The sequence below is a fragment of the Tenrec ecaudatus genome, chromosome 4, assembly GCF_050624435.1.
Source record: "Tenrec ecaudatus isolate mTenEca1 chromosome 4, mTenEca1.hap1, whole genome shotgun sequence".
Taxonomy (NCBI): domain Eukaryota; kingdom Metazoa; phylum Chordata; class Mammalia; order Afrosoricida; family Tenrecidae; genus Tenrec; species Tenrec ecaudatus.
In genome coordinates, this window is record NC_134533.1 from 144,700,098 (window position 1) to 144,726,548 (window position 26,451).

General features: G+C 39.0%; 1 protein-coding gene across 5 annotated transcripts in view; it reads right to left on the reverse strand.

The window, feature by feature from the left end:
- PPP2R3A (protein phosphatase 2 regulatory subunit B''alpha) overlaps nucleotides 1-26,451 on the reverse strand; it is a 202,596-nt gene that overhangs the window by 102,401 nt on the left and 73,744 nt on the right. For all 5 annotated transcript variants that reach the window (XM_075546885.1, XM_075546883.1, XM_075546886.1 and 2 more), the window contains 2 exons: nucleotides 19,237-19,503; nucleotides 12,276-12,379 (listed from right to left, as the gene is read on the reverse strand). In XM_075546885.1, the coding sequence (XP_075403000.1) occupies nucleotides 12,276-12,379; nucleotides 19,237-19,503 (371 nt within the window). The remainder of the gene's footprint in view (nucleotides 1-12,275; nucleotides 12,380-19,236; nucleotides 19,504-26,451) is intronic.

Sequence of the window (26,451 nt, forward strand, 5' to 3'; positions counted from 1 at the left end):
TCATACAACTCTTATCACAATCCATACATACATACATCGTGTCAAGCACATTTGTATATTTGTTGTCCTCATCATTCTCAAAACATTTGCTTTCTACTTGAGCACTTGGTATCAGTGCCTCATTTTCCCCTCCCTCTTCGTTCCCCCCTCCCTCATGAACCCATGATAATTTATATTTTGTCGGATCTTACACTGTCCGACATCTCCCTTCACCCACTTTTCTGTTGTCCATCCCCAGGGAGGAGGTTATATGTAGATCCTTGTAATAGGTTCTCCCTTTCTACCACATACCACACCTTCCCCCCACCCTCCCGGTATCACCACTCTCAACACTGATCCTGAGGGGTTCATCTATCTTGGATTCCCTGTGTTTCCAGTTTCTATCTGCCCCACTGTACCTCTCTGGTCCAACCAGGTTTGTAAGGTAGAATTGTGGGGGGGAGAGGGTGGCGGTCAGGAAGCATTTAAGAACTAGAGGAAAGTTGTGTTTTCCATCGATGCTGTACCTGAGTGACTTGTCTCCTCCCTGCTACCCCTCTGCAAAGGGATGCCCAGTAGCCTACAGTGGGCATTGGGTCCCCACCCCGCGTTCCCTCCATCTATAAATGAGGGACGGGAGGGAAGTGATGACTACACAGAGTGCATTGGATGGATACGTATAGAAGATCAAAGGGAGAAACCTGAGCTGAACAGTTGAACCTGTGTCAGTTGATTCCCCTCTGGTGCACATTGGACCTAATCTCGTTTTCATCATTGTCTGTATTTTTGTTTGTTCATATTACGGTTTATCTCAGAGGTGTTATGTCATTGGAGGTCAGTCACCCTCTTGAAGTTGTGTTATATGTTTTCTGTTGGGGGTATATGAAACCCAGGATTGATGAGCCTTTAGGGACAGCAAGTAGAATGCGGATTTCAGGGGTGGAGGGATACAGGGGTGATGAGTGGGGTAAAGGAGGTGATGTCAAGTAGTCCAGGAAGGAAAACAATGTTTGGAAACAGATTGAGGTAGCAATTGTACAATACTGCCTGATGTGATTGAACTATGGACTGATATTTGTATTAACACCAAATTAATAATAAAGAAACAACCATTTGCGGGAGAATCTACATTCAGATCTATCACAGGATATCCAGGTGAGAATACATCAGACAGACCATTAAACATAAGATATAAACTGGCTGCCCAAGTTGGCTGGTATATGTATGGCCAAACCTAATAAAGATATTTTGAAATACATAAATTACATTTTGAATACATAGGCTTTAAAAATTAATAAATACACCATAGTTTTCTAGGAACTCTGTAGCATAGCGGTTAAGTGCTTGGCTTCTAACAGAAAGGTCAGTGGTTTGAAACCACCAGATGCTCTATGGGAGACATGTACCATGCTCGCCTTGAGTATATTTGGGATTAAGTAAACAACAAAAAAGACATAGATTTGTGCTCCTTCTCCACTGTCAAGTTGATTCCAATTCATTGAAATTCCTTAAAGAGTTTCCAAGACTGTAAATCATGAAGGGAGCAGACAGCCTCATCGTTCCTCTGTGTAGGGGATGCTGGGCTTGAACTGTCAGCCTTGCAGTTGGTTAGGCCCAATGACTAACCCACTGTGTCACCATAGGAGCTTAAAATTAGTGGGGGAGAAACACACCAATGAAGATTATACTCCTGTCTGATGGTCATGGTAGAACTGTGCACACGGTGCCCTGGAAGAACACAGGAGGGTGTGGGAAAGAGGTTGCTACTTCAAACACCTGGTGTGACAGTGCAGAGAGCATCTGGGGAACTACAAGTGTTGTTTATGACGACACTGGAGAATGCTGGGCAGTAAGAGAAAGGGACGTAACATGGAAGAATCAGGTCCTTCCATGGAGGCCCTTTTATGTCATCAAGCTTGGAATTTAGTTTACAGAAGTTTACCCATATCACTGTGCAAGGGCGTGAAAGGAGTTGGTAGTTATTAGGTGTAGGGTAGAGGATGGGGGAAGACCCTAGTTACTCCAGCTCCCTTTGCCCTGTGCCATTTTTCAAGATATTCTACTTTCCTGGAACATGGGCATCTGCGCTTACGAATGCTGCCTAGTCATTAAAGCCAGCGAGTAATCTCTCACTCTTAAGAAACTTTCCCTGACAAGTAACCCCCTTACTAATTGTTATCTAAATTTAGTACTAATTCCATGCATACTATATATACCTTTAAGAAGCCTTGGTGGCACAACGGTTAAGTGCTTGGCTGGTAAGTGAAAGTTGGCAGTTCAACTCACCAGCTGCTCCATGGGAGAAAGATGTGGCAGTGTGCTTCCATGCAGATTACTGCCCTGGGAACGAATGGGACAGGTCTGCTCTATCCTGTGGAGTTGCTATGTGTTGAAACTGACTTGACAGAATACAACAACAGCTATCACTATGTTGCTTGTTCTCTTTTATTGCTCTCGCGCTGCAGGGCTGGCAAAGTTATAGCTCTGTTTTCCTGAGCACCTGGCATCATAACTCACACACAGATGAAGTCTGGGATGTAACAGACATATACCTAACTGACTTCATTTTGCTTATTCAAGCTATAGTCACGATCTTTAGTTTTACCCCCTTATCACTCTTCAACAAAGCTCCCAATGTTAAATCAATATACATTGTAGAAAAAGATTAGTGCAAATGGCACTCCCTGTGAGGGTTAGGGTGGGAAGATCGTAACAAAGAGGCAATTTTCATTTTAGACAAGTGCTACTTAATAAAAGGAGCACAGATGTGCTGGTGAGAGATATTCTGAAAGGGAAATGGCAAATCAGGCATGGCCCTTCTATCAGAAACATGAGAAAGAGAGAAAGGTGAATTATGGCTGTCAGTCAATGGTAATGACTTGTGAATTCCAACTGTCAGCAAAGGTGATGACAAAAGTTATGAAAACGGAAGAAAGAGGGCAAACGTAGCGGTTTAAACGGCTATGTTCTAGAGCACTTCAGACCAACTCCTGCTCTGCCAACTGATAGACTGGCACGCTGCCACGACCAGGTCAAAGAAGGTGTGCACCAGAAAGCTGGGACAGTATCTGAGAGCTCTGCCCCAAAGCAGAGGAACCCAAACTAAAAAGTTATGGAGCCAAGACTTTCCCCAAAGAATGTCCTGGCTGCGAGAATGAGATGCTGAGTACAGCAGGGAAGGCAGGGCGAGCAAGCGTCAGGGGGACAGGAGCCCTTTAAGGCGTTCATCCAGCACCTCCAATCCATGAGCCCTCTGACAGGAGGGAAATAAATGACTGCCCTTTATAGCAATGACTTTCGTAGTTGACTTCATTATTTAAGATGTAGCAGGCTTATTACTGGAGCAAGTCAGTTCGTGCATGTACATGACAAATAGTTTTAGCTCTGTATCATTATCTGCCGATTGTTTTTGTAGTAGGGAGTTTACTATATTTGGGTCCAAGTCACTTTATGCAAAGGGAATGCATAAAAAAGTACAAAAAGAAATACATCATTTTTAAGGTCAGTGTGGCAACTTAAACTATCATGCCCCCCCCTGCTTAGTCTCCCCAAAGAGGCATACCTGAGCTTCCCTTAAAGTACGGCTGATCGTTGCTGTCAATAAAGGTGGGGGAAGACGTCGGACAGTGTAGTATATGACAAAATAATACTTCATGAATGATGAAGGGGTCATGAGGTAGGGGAAAGTGGGGAGAGAGGGGGAAAACCAGCAGCTGATATTAAGGGCTCAAGTAGAAGGCAAATGTGTTGAGAATGATGATGGCAACAAATGTACATATGTTCTTGACACAATGGATATATGTATGGATAGTGATAAGAATTGTACGAGCCCCCAATAAAATGATTTTTAAATGTGTATCTGTCAAAAGTTAAATTGCCAAAAACTGGGTGTGCTATCCAGTACTTCTTGGGATCTGGTTCTCTGGTTTGGAGGCGTAGGGCCATGGTGACACGGGAAATCCTAATGAACTGGTCTAATAACCCAGTCAGTGCTGTGCACTACCCTCCTAGCTCACTGTATAGTGCTTGGGGTCTTCAAAGCTTGCACGTGGTCATCCAAGGAACACAGATTAGTTTTTACTTGCCCACAACAGAGAAAGGAGAGTCAAGAATAGGAGAAATAGAACATGTGGCTAATTGCCTCCGTGAAGTTTCGTTAAGTGATCAGAAGACCTGAATGCTGCCCACTACCATTACTGAACATTTTGAGCAAAGGTTCCATAGAAGAACACAAATCAAAAGGGGGAAAACTCAGAAAAGAATGGAAAATTCTCACCGAATCTAGACTCCCTGGAGCGCAGGGGGGATGAGCCCCTGAAAGTCTTGCTCTGAGATTTTCTTTAAACCTTAACTTCGGAATATCCCCAAAGTTGTCTTAAAATCAAACAACAGTTTAGTTTGTCTAGTAAAGAAGATCTGCCTTTGAGCATTATGTACCCATTTAAGAACTCTCTCCAAGGGTACTTTTATAAATTCCATTCTTTCCCATAAACTTTTTGAAGTACTTTGAATATATTACAGGATGGTGAGTTTATGTTAATGAGAAGGGTGAGAATGTCTGCACCAGCCCAAAGCATATAACCAAGGTCATTAAATTGTACATGTAGAAAATGCTGACTTGGAGTGGGTGTTGCTTCGTGTAGGGAAAGAAAAGGCATTTTAAGTGCTGAAACAGGAGCTCCCACTAGAGGGCACCAAACCATCTTAGTATTTGGCCATAACCTCAAGCTTTAATATATAGAGATACATGCTTATCTATTCAGAGTGTTTTTAATGAAAAAGAAAGTTATAATGGCAGTTGTGCATGCTATTTATTCAAGGGGGCTTCAAGAAGTTTTTGGGAAAAGCCCATTTTTTTCACGAACAATTTGAAGGCCTCTCATATAACTTCAGAGGCAGCTTCTGGCAGTTAACCCAAATGAAGACTTTTGCTTCGTGTCTTTTGTACCCTTTTTGCTTTTTGCAGAAGTTTCTTTTCCCTGGAGACAGAGTTAAAAAGACTCACCTCAATAAAGAAATACAGCCGTTGTTCTACCTAACAACATACATGTCCATTGGACCTTGGATCCAAAACCTGGCTCTTCTCCACCTTGCTATATTTTAAGTAGCTTTTTGCAGATGAATCAAGCTGGATGCTAGGCTTTCTTTGTTAAAGTTAACCCCAGGTTCAGAAACAGAGGGTCCTAAAATATTCAAAACCACGTAAAATAGGCATCGTTGTATTTATGTTTAGCTTAATCTCTCACAGAAAAGACGATATCCTTTTTAGATCTAGTTTGTTCAAAGCTTTTTCTTAAACAATGATTACTCCTGCTTTGCTGCTTTCCCATGCTGTCGGATGGTTTTCACAGACAATGCTGAACATAGCGGCTGGACACCGCCAATGTGTCCATGTCCCTCGACTGTTCCTTCTGCTCCTGGTTCACACTCTCAGGGCTTCCTGACATTTCTTGATTTATCTGCAACGTGTTCTTGAATTCTGCTACTGTTAAGTTTATTTTTAAAATCCCAACAACAAATGCTTTCCCAATCCTACCACCTGGCTGAAGTGTTGAGGAACAAAGAGGGATCTAAGCTGACTGCCTTACTGCTCAGGCCCTTGGTTCTATGTTCTCTACCCAGGATCTAAAGTTCCAGAAGTATCCATGGAACATACCCCAAGGATGAATGCCAGTTTCATTGTTCCTTACCCTTAGTTACTACTGAGTATTTTCTTACTCTATGGAGCCCTAGTGGCTGTTCAAACCCGCCACCTGCTCTTATGGAGGAAGATGAGGCTTTCTACGCCTGTAATGACTTACAGTCTGGGAAACCCACACAGGCAATTCTACTCTGTCCTATAGGGTTGCTATGAGTTGGAATCAATTTGATGGCAATGTTTTTTGTTTTTGAGTTTTGCTAATTTTAGTCTCCAAAGGATCCCCCTACTTTTATGACCTTATCGACACAGAGTTAAAAAAAAAGACATTTCTTATATTTTACACAGTAGTTTTCAATTTGTTTTCAGAGAGGGGAAACAAGGGCCAGGGAAGTGGCTCTGGATTGTGATTGAGAGAGTTTATGAGGGATGGCTCGACTCCCGTGGGTCCTTTAACTCCTTGCTATAACGAAGAACTTACAACAGTGCCTTTTTGTGTGTGTTTATTTTCTAAAGGCTAGTTTGTAACTTGTGGTTCATGCACGGCCCCTTTCACGAAGTCCACTATCTGGCAGGGTCTGCTGCACCTTGATCACTTTACTTCTCAGGAAACACACAAAGAACTTGAACTGAGCTTGCTGCTAGGTTTTAAAAATTAAGAATGCATTTATTAATTACTTCCCATGCTCTCTTGCACTAAATGGTTACAAAGGTCTTGTAGGCACCAACTCTCTGCTGAATTCTGCTACTTATGTTAATTTTAAATGATAATAATAATAAATCACAATTATTTCCCAATCATTTCTCCAGAAAGGGTACCTAGCCCAGAAAAGGTAAGAAGAAAATGTGTAGAGAGGGGACATCAGTTAAAATAGACAGAAGGGGTAAGCGGTGGCATTTTCCTAATATATATAAATGTAAGTATATCAAGAACTAACTATTAAAGAACAAAGAAGGGAGAGAGAAAAATAATTTGGGTTTAAATTTGAAAAACTTTATCAGGATGTTAAATTAAGCAGTATCTAGATAAATATACTCTTCCCCTCTACCTTAACTGTAACTTTCAAAAGTAAAGATCAAAATCTCTAGGCATTTATTGCTAATAAATAGATAAAATTCTACATCAGATGAGAATGAGAGCTACACTTTTCATGTAAGATGTGTGGTTTGCTTCCCTTGAAGGAGAGTCCTTATTTACTTTTATGTCACTGCTGCCATATTCAAATCATGAGACATTGAACAAGTAAAACTAAGAAGGTATGAACCATTATTAAATTATTTTTGCAAGCCTGCTTTACTGAATACATGGAAGATAAAGGCTTCTCCACTGTCTCTTTCCATCAAACCCAAACCAAACTCACTGCCACTGAGTTAATGCCAACTCACAGCAACCCTGGAAGACAGGGTGGGACTGCCCCTGTGGGTTTCCGAGACGAATTCTTTATGTGAGTGGAAAGTCTGATCTTACTCCCACAGAGCTGGTCGATGTTTTTGAACTGCTGACCTTGTGGTTAGGTAAGCAGCCCAACTCGTAAGCTCGATGTCACCAGCATTCCCTGCCTGTCTCTACAGATGTAGTCAATTTGATCCCCGTGTGTTCCCTCTGGTGAGGCCCATGTAGATAGTCACTGCTGCTGACAAACAGTACCTGCAATAATATAGCGATCGTTTTGCTACTGGAAGGTCTGTGTGATCTCTAGCTGAATTTCTATCACCAAGGCCGTATTTCTCAATGACGGAGTCATCTTTGTTTCTAACTTTTGCATACTAATCACCATTTCTTATATGGCCCAATTACATTTTTTTCTTGGTGTTTTGGTTACTAGCCTGTTCTAGGGGTTATTTGGGGTGCAGATTCAGAAAACTGCATTGGATATGCTACATCAGCACCAGTTTACATATGGTGTTCTACTGTATTTTTAGCGATTTAGTTATCCTAATGTATTCATTTATCTTCCTTATTTTAAATATGAGAAGAATCAGATCCACAAATTATAGGAAAAGATAAAAAAGGTAAGTCATATTTGAAAAAGAATTAGGTGTTAATTGACTTCCTAGGGAAGCTATATCTGAACCCACTGTGGCTAGATCATCATGCGTTGAGCTGCCAATCATAAGGTCGGTAATTTGAACCAACCAGTCACTCTGCAGCCTTTAAAAGATTTAATGGTTTAGAAACCCAAAGGCCAATTCTTCCCTGTTCTACAGGGTCACTAGGAGTTAGATCAGTTAGATGGAAGTGGGTTTTTCTTTTCAGTAGGGGAGGCTATGCAATATATAGAGAGATTATACAAGCTGGATGCTATAAGTTAGATACTACAAAGTCAGAACATAGTTTGAGAAGAGTGAAAAATAGACACGAAAATTGCAAAGGCACATCTAAGGGTGTTAAGAGGGCAAGGTAGAGTGTTAAATGCACGACGACATAGCAGTTTTCATAAATATTCTGAAGATTTGAATTTTTCTTCAAATTATACAGGATATATTTCAATATATAGAAGTCAATGGATCATTCATGTTAAAGGTTTCAGAGCTAAGATTGCCTCCAAGCTTTTTTCGAGGAAGAATTCAACTTTTAAGAGCGTCTGTGCACAGGTGGAGCTGTGCCATCTTATAACAAGACCGGAACACTTTCATTTTAATAAAGGAGTTTGAGCCCTGACAGACCCATTTGGGTTTCAGACTATTTGTATCTCTTTTTTTGTACCAAACTCACTACTAGTAAAGCAATCGAGATTCATCACCAGGCTACAGCACACAGTAGGACTTGTCCTGTGGGTTTCTGTAAGTCTTCATGGGAACAGGAATTCTCACAGTTCTCCTGTGGGGTGGCCGGTGGGCTCTGAGAGCTGGCCTGTGGTCAGCAGTCACACACACACACCCACTGCACCATCAGGGCTCCTCGTTTACTGTACAGTGACTTACTCCTCGCACGCTTTGACAATAACTAACTGGAACTGGTTGTTATTCAGTTCCTAACCAAGGTGAACTGATACTTGGGGAAAATTCCAAGTTCATGCAATTTGCACTGTTCAACTACATCTTTGGATCCAAGGACACCATGTAAAGTATAACGTAAACTCAATATTTACTATAACACAAACTACTTTAAAATAAAGCCAGCATGTACTTCCTCATCTCAGTCTAGCTAACACTAAATCAAAACATCCTGATTTTTTTTCTTTTCTTTTGTGTTTTTTTTTAAATTTTAACAATTTATTAGGGGCTCATACAATTCTTGTCACAGTTCATACATATACATACACCAATTGTATAATGCACATCTGTACAGTCTTTGTCCTAATCATTTTTTTCTCCTCTTTTCTTTTTTTACATTTTATTAGGGACTCATACAACTCTTATCACCATCCATACATATACATACATCAATTGTATAAAGCACATCCATACATTCCCTGCCCCAATCATTCTCAAGGCATTTGCTCTCCACTTAAGCCCCTTGCATCAGGTCCTCTTTTTTTTTTCCCCTCCCTCCCCTTTCCCCCCTCCCTCATGTGCCCTTGGTAATTTATACCTCGTTATTTTGTCATATCTTGCCCTATCCGGAGCCTGATTTTTTTTTTTAAATGGGTGAGCCCAGTGAAGTGTAGTATATGTTCTGGGAAAACCCAGAAATAAGTCTAACATTTGAGGCACCAAAATGTACGTAGGCCACTGTTACTAATACAACTGATGACATTGATCAATTTTAGATGCAAAAGCTGGTAGAATTCAATTTCTTCATCACTGGCATTTGTGGGTTGGTACATATATTTGAATAATAATTTTTATTGAGTGGATTTCCTTGTATGTGGGTAGATATAATCCTATAACAGATAGTATGTAAGTACTTCATGGCAGATTTTGAAATATTCATTCTGACAATGTGTGGGACACCATTTCTTCTATTTGTCATTCTAGGCATAGTAAAACCATAGAATTTTCTGATTCAAATGGGCCAATACCAGTTAATTTCAGCTCACCAAGTATCCCGTTTCATTTTTGATAACTTCTAATTTTGCTAGTTTTATACTTTTGTATATCCCACATTCTAATTACTAAGAGCTGCAGTTTCTTCCCATCATGAGTCATACCACACCAGCAAATCAATGGAGGTCCCAAAAGCTATACTCTACCAATGTCAACAAAGTAGATACAACTTTGATGAGACAGCTCCTTCCCAGTCATATTGTAAGTGCCTTTGAATTGGAAGGGTTCAACTTCTGGCACTGTGTCAGACAATGTCCTGCTGCTGGTCACAGGTGTTCACTGACTGATTGTTTTAGTAGACTACCAGGTCATTCTTTCAAGTCTGCCTTGACTTGGAAGTTCTGTTGAAGGATAAAACCCTTCTGGCATTTGACATATCTGTGGCATATTGTCTAGCATCACAAGCTCCCGCAATACAATAAAGTGGCAGATACATTGACAATTCCTCATAAAGGGAATGTGTAAATTGAAAACAAAGAAAAAAGATCAGTAATTGGAAAATATGGGTCTTGGTGATGGAAAACACGCCAGAGATTACATGATAGAATTTTTTTTTAGATCAATGACATACTCATTGGAAATATTTTTTTCAACAACATAAACAGTACCTATGCACAATGGACTTTGCCAGACAGATGATGCGGAAATTAAATAGGCTATATTTATGAAAAGATGATGGAGACGGTTATCATTCAAAACAACGCCAGGGCTGACTGTGAAATAGATCATCAATTACTTACAAGCAAGGTCAAGTTACACCTGAAGATAATTAAGACAAGTCCACATGAGCCAAAGTACAACCTTGAGTATATCCCACCCGAATTTCGACTATCTTAAGGAAAGGTTTGATGCACTGACCAGTAATGACTGAAGACCAAACAAGTTGTGGGATGCCATCACAGACATCATACATGAAGAAAGGGATGATCATGAAAAAGATGTGAAAGAAAGGCCAAAATGGATGTCAGAACCGACTCTAAAACTTTCTCTGGAAGGTACAGTAGTTAAAGTGAATGGAAGACACAAAAGAATGGAGCAGAAGTCAAAGGGTGCTGGAGATGACAAAGTACTATAATAAAATGTGCAAAGAGGTGGAGTGATTAAACCAAAAGGGAAGAATACACTAGACACTGCTCTGGGTGAAAGATCTGAAGGAAACTGCAAGTGTCAGGCTGCAACAATGAAAATCCATGAGCAGGACATTGAATGACACAAGAAGTATCAGGGGCTATAAAAAGAAAACAGAGCCACGGTACCAGGAAAAGCTCGCTTACGCTCAAGCTTTCATATGCTCAAGGATATCAAAGGAAGCAGTCTGAGCTTCACGGAGAAGCTCTGATGAAAACACGGCTCCAGGAACTGACAGAATATCAACGAACATATTTAAACAAACAAATGGATGCAATATTGGAGTGCTCACTTATCAATGGCAAAAAATTTGAAAGACAGCTACCTGGCCAAACGACTGGGAGAAATCCAATGGAATGTGGAAATTATCCAGCAATATCATTCATAGCACATACAAGCAAAATTGTGTTGAAGATCATTAAAAAATGACTGTAGTAGTACACTGTCGGGGAACTGCCAGAAATTCAAGCTGGATTAGAACAGGTGTGGAACAGGCTTATCATTGTTATTGTCAGATGTGTCATGGCTGAAAGTAGACAATAGCAGAAAGAAGTTTACTTGTGTTTAATAGCCTGGGGAAGGGCATTCCACTCTGTGCATTTGAAAAACGATGGAGAGCACTGAGAAGAATGACAATTCCAGAACATTTCATTGTGTTTACATAGAACCTGTACACTGACCAAGAGGCAGCCAAATAAAGAGGATACTACATGTTTTAAAATCAGGAAAAGTGTACATCAGGGTTGTATCCTTTTGCCATACTTATTCAATTTTTATATAAGTCAATTTGAGCAAATAATATGAGAAACTGCACTACATGAAGAATGTGACAGTAGGATTGGAGGGAGACTCATTAGAAACCTGTGATACATTCTCCCTTGCAAGTCTGGCTAGACCAGAGGATGTACACTGGTGCAGATAGGAATTGGAGGCACAGGGAATCCAAGGTGGATGATACCTTCAGGACCAAGGGTGTGAGTGGCGATACTGGGAGGGTAGAGGGAGAGTGGGTTGGAAAGAGGGAACCGATTACAAGGATCTACACGTGACCTCCTCCCTGGGGGGCAGACAACAGAAAAGGGGGTGAAGGGAAACGCCGGACAGGGCAAGATATGACAAAATAATAATTTATAAATTATCAAGGGCTCATGAGGAAGGGGGGAGCAGGGAGGGAGGGGGGGAAAAAAGAAGACCAAATAAAAGAAGACAACCTTCATCAAGATGGACTGACACAATGACTTTGACAGTGAGCTCAAATATAGCAATGGTCTTGAGGAAGGGTCAGGGCTGGGCAATATTTTGTTCAGTTGTGCAGGGGTTCATTAGGAGTTGGAATTAACTCCAAGGCACCTAGCAATTAGATCAAGGCAAACAACTTCTGTATGGGTATAAATGATTGTGAATCAGAAATTTTTATTTTCTGAAATAAAGGACAAAGGGGAACTAAATAAATGAGCAACATAAATGACTCTTTTTCAAGCATGTCATAGGGACTATACAAATCTTTGCTAAGCCCCAGAGTGCTCGCTCATATACTTACTTTCTCCACATTTCAAGGAATGACTGTGCTGACACAAATCCTGTCCTCTCTCCCCCTGCAGCCCTGAACATGGGGGCTTTCCAGTAGAGAGGACAGTCACAGACCTGCAAATAAAAAGACATACCGTGTGAGCCAAGAGGCAGTGAAGAGGATGGCACTGTCAAGTAGAAGTCTTTGTGGCTTTTACTCCTCACGCCTCAGTGGACACAAGGGCCATCAGGGCAGCCGCACTAGGACAGAGAGACTATCTCAATGTACAGACTATCTAAACATCATCTACTAGATGTTTGGCTATTCAGAGATAAGAGACAGGGAGTGTGGGTAGCGACATAAGAACAAAACATACTTTTAATGATGAAAATGGAAATATATTCACCTTTTCTCTATTTACAGTCATACTTCTTTCCCTCATCTTTACCTTGCTTACCGATCTTACAATATATATTATTTTCCACCTTCCAGGAAGAAAAAGAAATGACTGAATGCTATCATTGTGTATGCCCTTCTTTCAGCAGTAAAATACTTTTCTTTCCTTTGCCTATTATGTCATTAAATCGTACTTTAAAGAAAAATCCTAGACTGTTCAGGAAAATAGCTATAAAATCTCTTTAAATGGTTACAATTCAGGTAAAAGATGAGAAGTAAAAATCAAAATGCTATCATATATATTAGATACTACCACAAATGACTATGTATTATAAAAGCTTTAGGAAGAACACTGAATAAAAATGACCATTAATTTAAAAGGTTTTAATTTCCCCCACTCTTCAATGAAAAAAATTCTCCTTATACTTTCTTATAAAAGAATCATTATCAAAGTTGCCTTTATAAGTAACATGACATTAGCAAATAGCCTGCAAATGTTTCTTAATTTGGACATGTACATAAAACACATCCCCAAACCTGGAACTATTTAAAGAGTCACATATTATTAAAGATACTCTGATTGTTCATATTTTATATAAGATTTGTGGAGTGTTCACGATCTTACAGAGGTTGCTTCTCTTTGGAGGTAGATGAGCTATGTCGCCACATTAGATCAGTTGGCACTGATCTCAGTATGAGGCCTCACTGGATAGAGGATGTCCACAGATGACTACCTACAATGGTAATAGCTATCCTGAGAAAACGCCCAAGGCTGCTGGCTTCATGTTGGAGAGGCAGATATAGAAGGTGAGTTTCATGCCAAGGGAAGTAAGTATACAGCAGAATTAAGGAGCAGCTGCTGGCCAGGCTACTAAATCATGTTTTGCAAGCAGAGTGGAATTTAAGATTTCTTAAGTCCAGAGGTCAAATAGCTCCACTGAGGTCAAGAATGGGGAAAAGCTGTTGCTTAGCAACCACATGGATTCTGTCTATTGTGTAAATTATGAGTGCCAAGGTACAAAGCTCACAATTAATATACTTTGGGTGTGTAAACTGTCAAACCCACTTTTCCCAAACTCAATCCCTCCTTTCATGCCGGATGGTGGTTTGCCAAGGAAATGCTCTTAGACGTGAAAGGCCAATGATGACTGCTGGGAAAGCTGAAAGAACAGCCTGTATTATGGGAGTGGGAGGTGCAGAGCCACAAACAGAGGAAGTGTTGGGAGACTGAAACTGGCTTGCCAAAGTGCTTGAAGCTGCCACCATCGAGTGACTTGTGGATTCCTTAGAACGAGAAGATCAAGAGCTCTCCAGCACATCCTTCTCAGCTGAGATACTTCCCAGGGCTGAGTGCTTGTCCCTCCTGTGGGGTTACTTCAACAATTAAACAATTACGTTCCCATGGGCTAAGGGCTTTTCTCCAGAATATGCCTCTTGACAGTGGGGATACAAAGTGTTCATCAGAAAATTCCCTTATCTTGTAATTCCATTTTCCCACAAACTATTTGAAGCTTCCTGGTATGTTGGCTCACAGGTGTAAAAAGTCTCTGAGAAATTAATATCAACTTATTCTGACCCAGAAGCAAACTATTTAGACATAGATATAAAACAAATATGCTGTGAAGTAGATTGGGAAAGATCCATTTATTTTTTATGCAGCAGTGTGTACCCTGAGTTGCCAAATGCTAGGCAGTTTGCAGGTAACAGGCTCCTGGAGAAAATGCCAAAAGGGATAGGTAGTGAATGACTGACGAGGATTTCAGACATTAAACTTTGACTACTTTTAAAATGACGGCTGGCATACATCAGTTTTAAAAAAAACAAAGAATAAGATAAAAGGAGTCATAAGTTAAAAAGAAAGATAATCTAAAACATATATGATATTAATCTAAAGGCAACAGAATAGAGACATTGACTACCGGGAAAGAAAAAATTGGTGATAAGATTTTTTTAGAGCAGAGACTAGATGACAAGTGGAAATACAGTGAAGTATAGAAAACTGGGTTTAGGAAACAGGTTTGGAGCAGGAAGAAGCAAGAGTCAGTCTATAGTAATCAATATTGTTGTTGGAGCAAAACACAAAAAATCCCCTACCTGATTAAGACCTCTCTATAAGGTGATCTAGGACCCCGGCTGACTGCAGGAGTGTGAGGGAAGCCGCAAGATCCGTTCCAAGGCAATGCTGAACCTCCAGAGACGACATAATGAGCAAAGCTCATCTGCCCAAGATGAAAACATATATGGACAAGAAGTGACCATGTACAAAGAATACTTTGGGGATTCGATCCCTTTATGAATCTTGTGATAGATGATGTGTGGAGATGGCAACTAGTGGACAACAGAACAATATTGGAATGGTGGTAACAAGAGGCAATAGTGTCATTATGTTAGAAGCCTTGGAGCGAGTATAATAGCCAAGTTCAACAGTCTGCATCAGTTGCTTCTCCGCACCCTGCTTTCCAAAGGACCTATTTTACTACAGTGTAAAAGTGAGGCTATGTACATTTTCATGTTCATTTTTTTCTTAAACTTTTGTAATAAACATAAAAACAACATAAAAAACTGGAAAAAAGATGGTTTATAGGAACCCTGGTGACATAATGGGTTATGCATTGGGTTGTTAATCATAGGTCAGCAGTTCAAACCCCTCAGCTGCTTCTTGGGAGAAAGATGAGGCTGCCTGCTCCCATAAAGATTTCCAGCCTCTCAAACCCACAGGAGCAGTTCTACTCTGTCCTATAAGGTTGCTATGAATCAGAACCAACTCAATGCCAGTGAGTTTGAGTTCAATTACACCCAGTATTATTACTCAATATTTGTAATATTCTTTTAACATTTTAAATGTCATTTGAAGAAATTCAGGTACAGAGAAGTCCCTTCTAAGGCACAAGCATGCATTGTTACGATGGTGCTAATCAGGCAGAAAAGAGGAGCTTTATATGATTTTGAAGACAGTTTCATTTTCTTCCCTCAACTTTCTGCCAGAGGTTAAACTCCAGGATGAATCTTTTGGCTCAGTCACTAACAAATGCTTTCCTCAGTGTCTATTTTTCCAGTGCATTAGTCCCTCTTAGATTAAGTGCTTATTCATTTCTCCCCTATTCTTGCTTAAAGCTGTGGAAGAGAGTACAAACTACACCGAGAAGCTAAGCAGAACCATGGGTATTACGTTCTCTGGGTTGTTTGAGGTCTAAGATGATGAGCTCAACATCACCAACACATGCAGTCTCATAAACATGGATTTTTCTTTGCCCTGAGAAAACAAATCCCATACAAGGAGACTACATCTACACTTAAGTATCATTAAGAGTAGACTGTAAACTCCAGCTGGGAGTCTTAAACTCTGGAAGACTAGAAGCAATAAAAATCTATAAACGCTTCCATTTATTGCCCTGGCAACCTCTCCCCTCCTTACTCCTTGAAGCTTTTCTTTTTTCTAGGTCAACCTGTTGTGACAGTACAAGCATAACGCATTCACTCACCTAACCCTTACTAGCTTCTGGCCTGAACAAGAGCTTGCCCAAGGTGCTGGAGTTAGAGTTGACTGCCTAGTGGAGGAGGACTTGTAAAATAAAGACTGGCGGAGCAGAAGGAAGATTTCGTGAGTGATAATGGGTTGCCATATGGTTGTTAGCTGGCCTTGAGGCATTTCCAATATTAGAAACCCTCTGTGCAGAGTAGAACTGGATCATAGGGTTTTCAGAGCTGTGACCCCTTGGAAGCAAATTACGATGTTGGTTTTCTGAGGTACCTTTGGGTAGATTAAAACTACCAACCTTGCAGGAATTCTTAACTATCTGTGCCACTCAGGAACGCCATAGATCAGCATAGCCAAGCAAAAGCTGGATTAAGTGGGAGACAGCTAACTGGAGATCTTAATTAAAAGAATTTTTAAAATGAAAGTTTTGAAAGGCAACAATCTAATACACTGAGCTGATACTGTAGGCAAACCCAAAACAATATATAAATTAACAAACTCAAGATACTCACCTTCCTATTTTTCATATACAAGATTAGCGCTTAACTTTCTAAAAGTATGAGCAGTTTAATTCATTACTTGTAGTGACAATTAAGCTATCAGAGTAATGAACTATAAAGGCTTGTCACCCACGAACAGATTTTAGGCTAATTATGATGTAGTGGAATTCAGAGAAGAAAACCAAGTATGTATATGTACAATAGCCATGGTACCTCATGCTTTTTAGGGTTAAACAGCACATCATTAAATAAATAATTGTTACGATAGCTAAACAAAAATGTTTCTAGGTTTAATTTCCCCCCATATCATCAGCTTCAACTCTGGTGCCTGATGGTCCTGATGCCATATACAATTGATGTTCACTATACATAAGTAGCAAAATCCTTCCTTTGAGATTCCAGCAACCAGAAATTCCTTCCCTGACATGACTGCACTTTCCCCCACACCTCTTCTGACCAGACTATTCAGAGGAAGGTTAGACCTTTTCCCAAAATGCGGTAGACGACAGGTCTGTGATGGTGAGACTCTCATCACTTGGGTTTACTTTCCAGACTTGATGGTGTCAGCATCATTACTGTGGAGTTTCCATAATTAGGACTGTTTTTCAAGCTGATTGTCTGCATGAATTTGTGAAATGCAAGGGATCAATAAGTAATTTCTAGCTAACAAGTTACAGAAAGGGTAAAATGAAAGAAATACAATTAATTTCTCTTAAAATCATCTTAGCTATAAACAAGTAAACAGCAATTCCAAATGCTCTTTGGGGTCAGAGGTGGAGAGGACAAGGCATGGCTAGAGGGTATGGTGCAGGGATTTCTCTGAATGTATGATGGAACTAGGTCTTGAAGGATAGATAACCCGGGGGCAGACAGTAGTGGAAGCGTACTTTAGAGGAGATAACCAGGAGAGCCCAAAGGCAAAGAGAGGTGTGTCAGTAAGAGGGCAAAGGAAGTAAGGACTTTATATCGAATACTCACAGTTCTCAATTATTTAATATTATTATAAACAAGCGACCTCTTTCTGGCAGCTTTCAGACTACTAATCCCCATTTGCCTCTTAAAGTACAGCCTGAAACCAATGCTAAATTCTTAGCTATCATCTGACTCCTAAAAATGTGGACATGATAAAAATAAAACAAAACAAAGTACTTCTATAGATGGTTGGGGTCCCTAAGGATTGTTGAACAGGGGAACAGCATAATCAAATTAGAATGTGATGATTTTGCTCTGTACAGATTGTCCTGGGAGGGAACTGGAAGTGTGGAATCCAATTACTGAGGATTGTACAGTAGTCCTGGCATTAAGAACTAATCTTAAATTAGAAGCAGTTGGATATATTGGCAGTACTAAAGATTTGCTTCCTAATGGCCAGTCTATTTATTTCTGAACACTGGTGTCACTTTATAACATCCATTCAAACTATTCTAATGGTTCTTGTGTGGAAAAACATTATACTCCATGGATGAGAACAAGGACAGAGATTCCTATATAATACAAAGAAAAAGTCTGTAAACTTAGCAACCAAATACTTTAAGGGAATACGTAAGTTGCTGAGGATAGAGTATCAAATTTAATCATCATAACAGTCTACAAAAACAATGTTCTACATCTTAATTTGGTAAGTAGAGGCTGGGATCTTAAAAGTTTCTATTGGTTACTTAAGGCACTACTACTTTATCCCTCTCTGAGGGGGGAGGGGGGAAGTAATGAAGATCAGAGACGCATGGAAACGATTAGCCCCAAATGAGTCCAATAATGGACCATCAACCATCAGTTTTCATGGCTTTAAAACGGAGGATCTAGATGGTGCCTGGCTGTCAGCTGCTTTCAAACGGACCACTTTAGAAGGTCCTGGATAAAGTGAAAGAAAAATGTGAAACAGAACTCAACATGAAAGAGACCAGGCTTAGTGGTCAGACAGATATATGTACAGAACCCCTGAGACTAGTGCTCTTAGTCATTTTCAGATCTGAAATGAACCCACTCCCATGGTTCAGTTTTTAGCCAAACAATAGAGCTATTGCAAGGAGGCAATAACACTAGTGAGTATCCACAAGCCGGTCACTGGGAGCTTTTAAGCAAACAATGAAATTCATGGATAGTGGTGCCCTAGAAGGGATTCCTATATTAAATGGGAGGTGGGTGTGGAAGACCGCTATCAGGTAACATTGTTCTTTTAATGGGTCTACAAAAGAGGTCTTGCTAAAGTAGCATCAGAGTAAGAAAAAATTTCAACATGAAAAAGGGGGAACCAATTACAAGGATCTGCATGTGACCTCCTCTCTATGGGACAGACAACAGAAAAGGGGGTGAAGGGAGATGTCGGACAGGGCAAGATATGACAAAATAATCATTTATAAATTATCAAGGGTTTATGAGGCAGTGGGGAATGGAGAGTGAGGGGAAAAAATGAGGAGCTGATGCCAGGGGCTTAAGTGGAGAGCAAATGTTTTAAGAATGATGAGGGCAATGAATGTACAAATGTGCTTTACACAATTGATGTATGTATGGTGTGGTAAGAGTTGTTTAAAAACTACCTATATATGCTTTAAAAAACAACAAAAGACAGTAAAGAGGGTTAGAGAAAGGGAGATTATAAATTATAATTTATTATTACCTTTGCAATCTTCCCCATTTCATGTATGTCTGCTTTCTGATCTTCCATATCCATGAAAGCCGTTTCAATTCTGGTTAGAGTCTGTTCGTGATTACTGCAGGAATCTGGAAGACCTTCAGGGAAGTAGAACCGTGGAATGTTTATGGACAGTGGTGCGTTCACAACATTATTCACATGAGGAACAGGGGGGAGAGGCTGGGGACTGCTTGGAAAGGTGGCTGGAGGTGGGAGTGATGTTCCAGGTTTCTTTTCTGGTTTACTTTGAATCTGAAAGGAAAATGTGATTATAAGACAAAAAAATTCTCAACAGTGACTCATTACTAGTGTAATTTCTTGTGACTCATTAGTGTAATAGAAAGTTGGATATGAAATCAAACTACAATTCAAGACAGTAGAAATCAAGGGCTCACGCTACTCTAGTGGATATTCAGTAGACTAGTTCTAGAGAATGCTTACCCACATGAACTAAATCAATACAGTAGCAATAGCTCAATATATATATATTTATATACATTTATGTTTAAAATATAACACATTTCCCATTAAGGACATGGCAAAAATAACTGAAGAGTAATGTCCTATTAAAGATCTCAAGGAGTATTCTTAGTCATTGAAATTAGATTATGTAGTTCTTTTTAAAGACAGTTCTTGGTCTTTCTCCTTAATAGGCAGATAAAATGAATTCTTTTAAAAATATGTTATCTCTAAAATGTATTCTGGGGAGGGAGTCTCATTTCTCCTCCTCCTTTAGTTTGACTCTGCCTAAATTATAATCACTACTAATCCTTGATGTTATTAAAGTCTTTGGTAAAAAAAACCATTTTAGTTTTAGAATATCTCCTACCAGGCTTATTGCTTCCTACTAACGGTAGTCCTGGTGGCATAGTGAGTTTTGAGTTGGGCTGCTAATCTTAAGGTCAGTAGTTCAAAACCACCAGCCACTCAGAGAGAGAAAAACGAGGCTTTCTGTTCCTGTGATGACTTAGTAGCTGGCACTCACAGGGGCAGTTCTGTTCTGTCCGAAAGGTTCACTATGAGTCAGAATAGACATGGTTATTGAGTCTGTTTTTGCTAAGGGCATGCCACACTGTATGAGTGGATACATATTTCCTCATTCATGGTATAGCTAAAGGATCATGGTCATGACTTTCATCACATCCAAATTTGATTTGCAATTTATTATTAACTCACTTCTAGTTTACATCTTCTTTCTTCCCCCAAAAGATTTATGACCTACCAAAAAAAGCTATGAGCATTTTTTTTAAAGTGTGTATGTGTGTGTGTGTGTGAGAGAGATATTGAGATTATCCATGATTTAGGGAAAGGGAGGGGGAGTTACACCAACACTGAGGAAAAAGTTTATCAATGAACACTAAATTTAGTTCTGAGATTCCTAGCAGAAAAAGAAGAAAGAAATCCATGAAGATTTTTGAGGTTCCAATTTCTGATTGAAGTTTGATCAAATTTTCTATTAAGGTTCATGAGGACTGTATTAGATGCTCCATAAAGCATGAAAGATGGACATGACTACTGATTTGTTAGATTTATTTAAAATTTCACTGAGCACAAAACTGCTTTAATATTATTCTTTCTTAAATCATCACCATGAAACCCCTAAAGCTGAACAATAATTTACCTAAGTAGACCTGAGCATCATATTTTCTTTTGACATGTAATAGGAGCTTAAATTCAGGATAACAATCTTAGCTGCCCTTCAAAATATGAGTATGATAGAAGAAAAGCTTCATTCACATAAACTTGTGACGAATATAGTTTAACCCACTGCTTTTGTTAGACACGGTCCATTTCCCATGTTAATATGTGGTATTACTCTATAGTCTGCTCATATGTTAATACTGTTGAGGATATGCAGGCCAGCTGTCACACCATGCTATTCCTGTAGTATCAGTATATTTCACATGTAAAGCAATCCTCAAAGAAGAAACAGCTCAGAGGGGAAACCAATGGAATATGAAAAACTTAACAGATAACAGCGATGGCTTATTTCTTTGACCACAGGACGATTATTGATCTTTCAGAATTTCAGTAATAAAACTGAAGTAAAGTGCCTACTTCATTGAGAGTTGTTTTGTAATCTAAAGTGAAATTATGTGACATAACATAGGTGAAAGGTTAAAATAGTGCTGGGTACAGATTTGTCTCCACCTAGGCCAAAGGGCGAGGTGCTCAAGATTAAACATGACTTGGCATGGCCTTCAGAATCAACAAGAAATGAAAAAGTAATTTATACTTGTATAAGAAGTTTTAAATTTACAAACTACTTGTGGTTTAACAAACTAATAATCTGTTTTAAATAAATAGTTTCTCTGCCTTAATGCTAAATCTGTAATTATTACATAGCCATATGAGTAAAAATTTGAAGTCAAAAGTAAAAGGAGAAGTTGATCTTAAAGTTCTAAAATAAGACATATAATAATTTTGGGCCTTTACTTAAGCATTTATATTAGTGTCATTTCCTTTCTATTATTCTCTGATGAATATTTGTTCGACTGTAAGTACAATCATTAAACGTCTCCCCCTCCCCTAAAATGTTTGCATGGTGTGATAGCTACTGGGTCTCAGGGTGATTGTGACACAATTAAAAACACAGGTGCCGGTGGACACACACTGGTGGTGGTGGAAAACAAGCCTTTAGTGTTAATGCCACATTTCTAATTTGAGGTTAATGATGAGCTAAAATCCTTATCCATATAGACCAGTGTTTCTCAAAGGAGGTGATACTGGCTCTTGGGAGGTGCTGGAAGGACCCAGGGGGCTGCAAAAGTAATAGCTACACTTTCGGGATGGTGGGCTATAGGGTAAAAGTTTTTAATCGCCAGGGAATACTGAGTTGTTGTTTTGTTTTTTTCTGGTAAAGGAATGGGTAGGTCAAATAAGTTTGGGAACCTATGATATAGCCCTTGGCAGAAAAAAATGACATTCACAACTAACTGGCTATCTGTAAAATTTTATACTTAAATGAAAAATTAGTAAAAATTCCACTCTACTTTCCTTAATGGATTTACCAATACAGAAAAATTCACAAGTAAAAACCAAAGCAAACTCACTGTCATCAAGTCAATTTCAACTCACAGTTACCTAATACTGCAGAGTAGAATTGCCCTGACAGATTTCTGAGGCTGCAAATCTTTACCGAAGAAGAAAGCTTCATCTTTCTCCCACTGTGTGGTTGGTGATTTCGAACTGCTGACTTTGCATTTAATAGTTCAATGTGTAATTCTTAGTTAATAAAACTGATATTAGGTATATTTTCTTTTTCTTTAAATACTATTTTGAACTTTCAGTTCTTTCAATTAATTTTTCTTAGTCCAACACGAGACCCGGAATTGGTGCCTTAAGTAGCTTAATACTATTCTCTCTCCATACATTCTAGAATAAAACCAAGAAATACAATTTTTCCAAGGTTTATTTGCAAGTTTAGGATTGGCTAATTTTGAATATAGCTGTTTCGGTCAAACCTGCAAGCAGCAGTAAAAATATATTCCCTGTTTATTTTGAATTGGTTAGAATCAAATGGATAAAATATCTATCACAATTCTCCATTTTAGTTCCATTATAAACAAAATAATTTATTCATTCTGAATTGCATCCTTAAAACTATTATATGTCACTGTAGCATTTATAATACTTAACTTTTTTTTAACCTATAAAAAGCCATTCATATGGTCACAGAAATAATTGAAGTGACTGTGGGTCACAATCACAATGATAAAATTGGTACCTGGGTTTTGGATGGCCATTATTCATAAAATCCTTGGTTTGTATTGTACTCAATGTAAGGTAACTTATTTTGGTGAGATATTGGCCCTAAGCTTGTAAACAAGAAAGCATGAACTCTGAAAATCATATCCTCTCAAGCAAAAACAATTCCCTCTCAGAGCTTGAGGGAGGACATTCTTTCACAATCTAGAAGTAACTGCCACCCTTCATTACGTATATACATTTCGTTACACAGTCTCGCTGTAAAATAATTCCTTTTAAAACAGATGGAGAAGCAATATTCCTTTTTAAAAACATTCACCATAGATGTACCCAAGCCAACACAAAGATAGGCTATTGATCAAACAGAAGACTACTGATTAAAAAGCAAAGCTTTTTAACACAGAAGTACTAGTTTCCTGAAGATATTTCTATTAAAACCCTAGTATTTTTTTCCACTAAGTTGTAAGAGATCTGTTTTTATTTATGATCTCTAAAACTGGATTCCCTTTCTACAAGAGAAAAATGTGAGTACTGTACTCCAGGTCCAGAAGGTCTATTTTTAAACCTGTTGGAATCTCTCTACAAATAACTTTCTGCAAATAGCTATATAGAGGGAACAGATTAATTCCTTGATCTAGTATCAAGATACAAGTGAGCTGTAAAATTATTTGTTAGTTCATTGGGTGCCATTTTATTAGTATAAAATATATTTTTTAAAAACCCAAACCACCCAAATTTCAAACCTGTGCCTGCTGAAAAGACTTCAGGCGCTTCTTAAACCGTGAGGGAAGGACAAAATCACAGCCCCGTGCCAGGAACGCTAACTCTCCCCTTAAATCCGGGTCCCTCCGTAGAGATGTCTCCTTGATCATCATCTTTGAAAATTGAACGTTTACTTAGAAACTGTCCAGAACACTTCTGAAGAGAGTCAGTGTTAGCAAGTTGTCGATCTTGTCAGGTAGATTTTTTTTTTCTTCTATCTCCCAGACAAATTAACTTCAAACATTATGCTCTCCCAGTCTCCAGGGACCACAATCGATGCTTGTAGTGACATGCAGCTGGTTTCCAATTGCCGCCAGCGGCTCACAAGTCCTGCTCATAATGTTCAAGTTAAATACAGCCTGCTGTGAGCCCGTTGCTCCTTGTAGGTAACTGGACGTCAAATTGACATGTACATGCTGAGAATACAGAGCCTTCTGGGAAAGAAAGCACCCACTACCCCAGCACCAAAGTTAGAAACATTACAGCTGGACCTAAAAATAGCAACCTGTCGGATAATGCTCCTCCTCAAACTCAGGAGTACAGGAGGTGTCAATCCATGCAAAAGTTTCTCTTCCAACTGGTAGAAATATGGTCAGCATTTTTGGCTTTTGTTATTTAATATTTTATAGAGGAAACAAAGAGGACAGGCTGCACTTCAAATTTGAAACTAGTATTTTAGAACAATTTAAGAATTTGTTCTTTGAAGAGGAATCAGATATCAAGAACCTTCTAAATCCACTTGATCAAAATGTAGAGATAAACATAATCTTTCATTCTCAAAGGAAAAGCAGGAAACGGTTTTTGTTAACATATCTAGTCTTTGAAGTGTTGGATGCATTTCATAATTTATTGTAAAATGTGTTGGTTAAGAGACTGGAATGGCAATGTAACGAGCAAGAAGCTTTAGATGCTTAGTGTGAAATTTGGCAAAGCAATCTTCAAACCTTTAAACTGAAAATATTCTCAAGTCTCCTGAAAACCAAGCATTAGTTAATAAGCTTAACCAGTAAAGAGTGTCTGCCTTGAGCTCTGTGCTCTTTTAATGTCTATCTTCACAATCGACTAGATGGTAGTGAATTATTTCATATGGGATCAAACTGACACTAGCAACTCAAAAGATTAGATAAGAAATTTGGGGGATAATGAGGTTATATTAAAGGGAGAGGAACAAGTCAGAGACTGAGAGTGCAAGCAGGTGCATAACTTGAAGAACATAATCAAGGGGACTAAAGTGGCTATGTAGAAATTGCTGAATTGGTATATGCTTTATAGTGTATATTCTCAACATCAGCAAAATAAATTACCAAATATACTCAAATATAAGCCGACCCGAGTACAAGCCAAGGTACATAATTATTACCTGGGAAACCAGAAAAACTGATTGACTCGAGTATAAGCCTATGGTGGGAAATGCAGGATGTGAATTAACACAGAGACCAGAGGGGAGAGACTGAACGCAGCCTCAGACACATGCTTCCCAGTTCAGCTGCCAGCGTAAGTGAATCACTATGGGTGCTACTGCGAATTGGAGCAGTCCACCTCATAGGACAGCTCTGATTGGTTAGATGTGAGTAAACAAACATTCAAAGTCCTGCAGTGTCAGCGGGGCTTTGAATGAACAGCGGAGGAACGGCAATCACCCGTAAGATACTACACCTCGCTGGGGTACCACTGACCCGTATATAAGCCAAACCCCAGTTTTCCAGCACATTTTTTGTGCTGAAAAACTCGACTTCTACACGAGTATATACGGTATATATGTTTTGTCTATTAAGAAGGGTACAAAGGATGATTACATAGTAACACTGTACTCATATATCTTAAATTTATGAGTTTTTGAGGAACATGAAAGAAATCATCTCTGAAAGATCTAATACATGATTTCATTTAAGTATTTATAAATTAACCTTCACGTATGAACTTTCACAAATGAACTTTTAACGTTCAGTATTTAAAGTTCTATTGTTAGAAAAGGTAAACTAAATATCATTACCAAAATCAACAAATAGCTTACAATTCTTCTTTACCATTTGTGCTTAATATAGTAGGAAACATTTGGTTTTCTATTGTTTTCTGCAGCTTAAATAAGTCAGCTTTTATCTTCATTTAAAAACATTCTGACACCTGTAATATGTTTACTTTTTAACTGGATTTACACGTGTTCAACCGTGGTTTTCTTTTTTTTAGGATGTGGAACTCCGCTCAGACAAAATCTTACCTGAAAGCTTTTAATATGCACTTGGTTGAAAAATATTTTGATATGAAACCACTAGACTGATGTTTCTTTCAACTTGAGCTCTATCTTTTTTCTGTGAGGATCTTGGTCTTCCTTACATTGAGTTGTAATCTCCACTTGAAGGCTGCCCTCTTTGTTCTTCACCAGCAAGTGCCAAAAGGCCTCTTCACTTTTAACATACAAGGATGTGTCAAGTGCATATCTCAGGTTGTTAATAAACCTTTCACCAATCCTGATGCTGCCTATAAATCCAGCTCTCTGATTATCTGCTCAGTAAATAAACTAAGTAAGTATGGTGGTGAAACAATAGAATCCTTATGCTTTTTCTGATTTAAAACCTTACAGGATCCCCTTGTTCTGTTCACACAACTACCTCTTGATCCCTGCACAAGCTTTCCAAAAGCACTATGGAATTCTCTGGAATTCTCATTCTTCTCAAGGATAGCCATAATTTGGATCATTCTTTCTAGCATGTTTCACATTTCTCATCTCAG